Source organism: Heterocephalus glaber, unplaced genomic scaffold, assembly GCF_053883595.1.
Source record: "Heterocephalus glaber isolate CG9 unplaced genomic scaffold, H.glaber_assembly_v1.0 deba00001451, whole genome shotgun sequence".
In the NCBI taxonomy this organism is placed as follows: domain Eukaryota; kingdom Metazoa; phylum Chordata; class Mammalia; order Rodentia; family Bathyergidae; genus Heterocephalus; species Heterocephalus glaber.
The window spans coordinates 1,819,499-1,825,953 of NW_028258301.1; the positions used below are offsets into that span (position 1 = coordinate 1,819,499).

At 48.8% G+C, this 6,455-nt stretch overlaps 1 protein-coding gene across 10 annotated transcripts in view; it reads left to right on the forward strand.

The window, feature by feature from the left end:
- Window positions 1-5,863, forward strand: part of Ttc39a (tetratricopeptide repeat domain 39A) — a 42,352-nt gene extending 36,489 nt beyond the window's left edge. For all 10 annotated transcript variants that reach the window (XM_004869265.4, XM_087214742.1, XM_004869266.4 and 7 more), the window contains 5 exons: window positions 795-915; window positions 2,984-3,095; window positions 3,475-3,589; window positions 4,744-4,860; window positions 5,380-5,863. In XM_004869265.4, the coding sequence (XP_004869322.1) occupies window positions 795-915; window positions 2,984-3,095; window positions 3,475-3,589; window positions 4,744-4,860; window positions 5,380-5,503 (589 nt within the window). In that variant the 3' untranslated portion in view covers window positions 5,504-5,863. The remainder of the gene's footprint in view (window positions 1-794; window positions 916-2,983; window positions 3,096-3,474; window positions 3,590-4,743; window positions 4,861-5,379) is intronic.
- The last annotated feature ends 592 nt before the right edge of the window (window positions 5,864-6,455 follow it).

Sequence of the window (6,455 nt, forward strand, 5' to 3'; positions counted from 1 at the left end):
GCTACAGCTGTTCCAACAGCAGAGTGATCACCGCTTATGGGATGCCTGCTACTATACTACAGTGAACTGTGTCCCTTCTCATAGAACTCACCCAGAAAGCCTGTGAGGGTAGGTGTAGGTGTCATTACCAACACTGGAGCCAGGAGAGGCTCCATGTTGAATAAACAGGCAAGGAATTTGGGGTGGCCTCAACACCCATCCCCCCACCCCCATGCACAGCTGTTTCCTGAGCCTAAGTGGCCTAGGCCTGAGGTCACAGCCACACCCAATGACTATAGCCAAAGTTGGAGGTTGGGCTGGAGCTGGTGGGCGAGGCGCCAGACGTGAGGCCACCCAGATGCATACCGCATTTTATTCTGCCCTTGGAGCAGCTGAGGCCATAACTCGACAAGCTGGAGTTAATTAGGGTTTGAGCTGTTTGGTCCGGGTAGGCTCCTTTCTCTGGGTGCTAGTCTCCTTTGTGAAACTGGGGTTAGACTTCTACTGGGGCCTCCCAGGAAATGAGGCCTGAAGTCTCTGGAGAGAGCCAGGAGGCAGGGAAGGCCTAGGGGCATTTATGTCCATCCTGCCAGCTTTGGGCCCCTTCGCCAGCCAAAGGAAGTGGCCAGGTTATGGGACAGGGCCTGTGAAATAAGAACAGAGCCAAAGGCTGTTTCATACCTGGAAGCCTCTTTAGAGTCCAACGCTCATCATATAGATGGGGAAACTGAGTCTCAAAGAAGCTGGGTAGGCAGGGAACCCTCCGTCCTCTTGCTTTTTCTCATCCCCTCCCACTCTTCGCTTCTCTTTCCCAGAGCCGTGCCAGGCCTGAAGCTCAAGATTGCTGGGAAATCGCTACCCACGGAGAAGTTTGCCATCCGGAAGTCGAGACGCTACCTCTCCCCCAACCCTGTCTCATTGCCAATCCCTGCTCTGGTGGGTAGGAAGTTCTGGACTGGCCCTCAAGGTTGGGGTTGTGGGGATTAGTTGCTAGCCACTGCTGGAGGGAAAAAGATGCTGTGCCTTGGGTGCTGGAGACTGGGGGAGGAGCACAGTGGAGGACTGGTCTGTGGAGGGTGGGTGCTGGGATACAGGCCAGTGGGCTGCAGGTACCTCAAGGCAGAAAGAGCAGGTCTCCTGGGTGGCCACTCCCTTGTCTCCAGGCAGAGATCACCAGCTGTCTGTTCCCTGATTGTTTCCGTTTTGTCACATGATAGTCGTTGTTCACCTGTCCCCTCACTAGACCAACTTTTTCTGAGGGCTGCAATCCCAGCCCGTGTCATACTCAACTTTAAGTAAATAATACATGGCAGGGGCATAAAGGTAAACAGGAAAAGGAACTGACCTGCCACCGAAGGAGCTGGAGCATTGGAGCCTGAACTCAGCAGACTGGTTCTAGAGCCTGTTCTGAGCCATGGGGACCGAGCTAATTCCAGGCATGATTTGAGCAGGCACCAGATGTGCTTTCAGCTGCTCAGTCCTGTAAGGCAGCCAGCAGAGTAGAAGCCCTGTTTAAAGAAGAAGGCTTCTGGTCCTATGTGTGTAACCTTAGATAAGTTCCGCTTCCCTTGATGTAAAGTGAGTATAGAGCATTGAACCAAGCCCATTTAATTAAGCAGTTGAGAATTAACTGATAACATGTTAAATTCTTTATAAATTTAAAACTTTATATAGAATTTTATTTAAATCTTGTATCCTGAATGTTTCTGAGCAAGTTTTAAACTATTTTAACTGTACAGTCTACCAGGTGTGGTGGGCATGTGCCTGTCATCCTAGCATTTGAGAGGCTGAAGCAGGAGGATCACTGTGAGTTTGAGGCCAGCCTAGGCTACCTAGCAAGTTCAAGGGCAGCCTGGACTACATAGTGAGACCCTGTCTCAAAAATGCAAATTAATGAATAGATAAAATATACAGTAACACTCTTCTTATCAAATGGGGAGGAGGATAGTGGAAGGGCAGAAGATGTAATTATATGAAAAATTTAGGGGAGAATTTCCCAAACTGTAATCTAAAAAAATGCTACTTATATAAGAAATGATTTTCTGTGATTAAATGTACTGGGAAAGACAGGCTTAACAAAATTATATAGATATTTTGGGCACCTTTATATACTAATCTGCATGTGAGTCTCCAGAAAGAACTGAAGGATTTGATTTTTCCCCATTTGGGCACAGAACCCCAAACCTTTTTTAATGAAACATTACCTAACTTGGGACCATAGGACAGTTTGAGGAATACTGGTCTAAATTTATATTCCCTCCCTAGAACATAATAAGAACAATAACAATGTTTTTCTAGAACTTTATACAAGTCACATTCTCATCCATTGCCTGGCTTGATCATTTAGAAAGTGCTAATCTAAGAGAATTACTGTGAGTGAAAATTAATGTAATATTTTGAGCTTCCTGGGTGTCAAGGCAAAAAAAATGAGGCCTGGGGGGCAACCAGATATGCTTTATAGTTTTCATGATGGGAACTCATTTCTAAAGGAAATGGAATGTGAGCTTCCATGACTGAGCCCATTCCTTCGTGGGGGATACAGGAGAAGCTGGCATCGTCTGTTGTCCTGAAGTGTTTAAGTAAATTATTGTTCCTCCAGTGAAGGAGGCCCTGCCAGGTGGAGCAAGGAGGAAGACTTCCTGGAGAGGGTGGGGCATGGGTTGGCCCTCAAAGGATGGGGAGAGGTTGGGAGAAGACATAATAGTGCTCAGGGAAGGCAAGAGCCGAAAAGTAGGTAAGAAATATTGGCAGCAATGAGTAGGGATGAGGACACTGACCCATCTTAAATGCTCACTGAAGTAGGGTAAGAGCTCAATAATAGATAAAGGATTAGGTTCCCTCCAGAATACCTTTAAGCCCACATAGGCCAAGTTGAGACTAGAAGATTATACCCAGGAAGGCCTTCAGAGATCCTCTGATCTGAGCTGTCCATCTTACAGATGGGAAACTGAGGCCCTGTTGGGGCAAAAATCTAAGACTGACTTGCCCCACCCCCCACCCTCAGGAAATGATGTACATCTGGAATGGCTACGCTGTGATTGGGAAGCAGCCGGAACTCACGGATGGGATGCTTGAGGTTATCACCAAGGCTGAAGAAATGCTGGCAAAGGGCCCAGGTGACTACCGGCAGGCCCTTGAATCTGCCAGACTAGGTCAGGCCTTTATAGTTAGAGGTTCTTTCCGCCAAAAATGCCCTTCCTCCTTTCTCTTCCCTGGTAACTGTCCTTTGTCTTACTGTACTGAGCTTCACTATCAACTCCAAGCAGCTGTCCTTTGCCCCGGCCAAGGCCTCCTCTGGGCTCCCATAGCCCCTGGGGTTCCTTCAGGGAGTCCTGACTGTCACTGTCTCAGTGTCTGTCTTTCCTTCTCCGATGTGAGCTTCCTGAGGATAGGGACCGTGTCTGATTCACCTGTGTTCTGGGCCCTGCACAATAGGGCTCCCTGAGAAACTGTTGCAGAAGAGCAAGCCTGACTTTTCCCTCATACCCTTCTCAGAGAATGAGTACTCTGCAGATGACGAGTGCTTGGTGAAGCTGTTGAAAGGCCTGTGTCTGAAATACCTGGGCCGGGTCCAGGAGGCTGAGGAGAATTTCAGGAGCATCTCTGCCAAGTAAGTGCCTCTGGCTCCTCCCACTGGGCCTGGGCCTCCTAGGAAGCATTTTCAGGGCTCCTTCGTTCTCATGCCCACTACAGCGGCTGCCCCAGCCAACTCCACTCACTGCACATGTGTACTAGTGTCACCCTGTGCCAGGGCCTGTGTTGGCCCAGGGGCGCAGATCGTTCAGACTCAGCCTGCCCAGAGCTGCCAAACTGCCTGCTACAGGAACCCCTCCGTGGTGTTTCCTGTGATTTCCTGTGACAGACAGCAACTCTGTCCTTGCTGCTATAGCTTCGTCAACCCAGCCTAGCACACTTGGGGCTGTGCTAGAAGGATATGGAGGGAACAGAAGGTGCTGGAGGAGGGACCTCAATCTAATAGACTCGGGAAAGGCCCTCCAGGGCCAACATTTAAACTGGGAAGTTTACCAGCTGGGCGTGGTGGCCCATGCCTGTAATCTCAGCTCTGGGACCTGAGGCAGGATTGCTGCAAGTTTGAGGCCAGCCTGGGCTATATAGCGAGACCCTGTCTCAAAAAACCAAACCAAACCAAACTAAACCAACCTGGGAAGTTTATCAGGCAGAGAAAGCAAGGGAGAAAGTTTTAAGTGGAGTAGGTACAGTTTATGCAAATTCCTGGACATAGGAAAGACATCAGAGGTTGGGGTGACACGATGAGGTGCTTCCCTGTCTGGATGAAGCTACAAAGAGAAAGGGTTGAAGATGGAATAAGGAGGGCTAGACTGAGAAGGGCCCAGATGTTGTGTTCGCACAGCTAACTTTTATCCTGTGCATGGAGCCCAGGACACTGGACAGGGCAGCCTTGGGTTTTAAAAGTGTTTCTGGAATAGCTTGGGGGAAAGGGCCAAATCAGAGCATCAGACTTGACATGTTATGAGCCATGCAACCTCAAGGGAAAAGGTTTGGGACTGAGATGGGGGAGTAAGCTACGGACATGACAGGAGCCATTAATTCAAGAAGTTGGGGGCCTAGGGTACCAAAAGGAAAGAAGGCCCTGCTGTGGATCTCAGCCTAAGGCTGAGCAGTAGGAACCTTCCCATATTGGAATTCAGATCAGGAAATTCTCACATGAACTTCTGCGGAGGCTCCAGAGGACCTAAAGGACATTAAGAGCAAAGCCTGTGAGCCATCTCTTCGGTTTTACAGTGAAAAGAAGATTAAATATGACCACTACTTGATCCCAAATGCCCTTCTGGAGCTGGCCCTCCTATTTATGGAACAAGGCAGAAACGAAGAGGCCATCAGACTCCTGGAATCTGCCAAGTAAGTCTTGGGTCACCTGGTTCTGTCCTTTGCTTCCTCTGAGCTTAGGCGTTCAGGAGCTGGCTGAGGGCAGAAGAGCCCAGGCAGCAGTGTGGGAGGTTGCTGCCCAGAGGCCAGGCCTGTTTCCCTGGCACATAGCTTTCACCTGCATTTAGAAATAAAGTTTGGAATCCCAGAGCCAGGAAGTGAGCTGCTGAGGGTCACACTACAAACCAGCTAGAGGGCTGGTGTAGGACCGAGTCTTCTGCTTTCCAGTCCAGGGAGCTCTCTCCTGAAGCCACTCCTTTAAGGTTAGGGGCCCAGTAGGACCAAGAAGTGGTACAAGAGGTGAGGGGTCACACACCCAACTTTTGGTTAATCCTTCTACTGGGCAGGGCTCAGTTTTGGACAGGATGGAGATTTAAGACTCTAAAACTTTCCATGGCTGGGGGTGGCAATGGGATGCTGACACACCTCAAATGGAGGAAAGACCTGCAGGAATAAAGAGCTTCATGTGTTGGATTCTCTGCTCACTTCTAGACAAAACTACAAGAATTACTCCATGGAGTCAAGGACACATTTTCGAATCCAGGCAGCCACACTCCAAGCCAAGTCTTCCTTAGAGAATGGCAACAGATCCATGGTCTCATCAGTGTCCTTGTAGCTTTGCGCAGCACTCCTGGGCTGGAAGATGAACAGAGACAGCTGGACAGAGCTCCAGGAAACATTTCAAAAGATCCCCTCCCCCTCCCCTGCCCTGTCCTGTCCTTGGGGTCTGCCCGTGCTCCAGAGGGATGGCTCAAGGATATCTCAGCAGAAGCAAAGATGGCGTTTCTCCAACGTGGCCACAGGCCTTTGCCAAGGGTAGAGTAGGTGGAGCCCTCTGTCTGCCCTAACACACATACGGGTACTTACGGGTACTTGTTTTTCACTGTGATGCATAACAGAATGTATGAACGGTTTGCATTTTCTCTAGAAATACAATGATTGGCTTAAAAAAAAACCCAAAAAACCCAACAACCAACCACCTGTTAATCTTTGTTTTCACCCAGACTGATCTGGAGGTAAATCTTTCACATGATGCCAAAGGCCAAACTGCTTCTCCAACTTTAGCAAGGTCTCAGCTTCTGAGGCTAGAAGGCCCTTTGTTTCTGAGGACCTGAGGAAGGCCCAGAGTCTGTGCTGTAGGTTTCAAAGCTCCTAGGGATTAGGCACAAGAGGTCACACACAGACATATACCACCCTTCTTCTTATAGTTCATTTCACTCCCTTTGTAACTTTCCAATTTAAAATCCAAGCAGGTGTTTTCAGTCAGATGAAACGAGCTCATCAGTAGAAAAATCAATCTCTTCACATAGGGAAGGGGATGACAAGGCCTGACAGAAAAGCTGTGTGGGTCTTTGTGTGCCAAACCTAGGAGCGCTGAGGGTAGGGGGAGGTTCTCAGGAACCAGTCTGCATCCTTGCTGTATGCCAAACTGAAACCGCTGGGAATAATCTATGACCACAAAAACATTCTTACTACACTCCAAGGCACATTTAATGACAGTGTTTTTCTTGGAAACAGAAGTTATTCTTAGCCTGTTGTATGTTTGAGATTTTTCAGTTAAGAGAAAA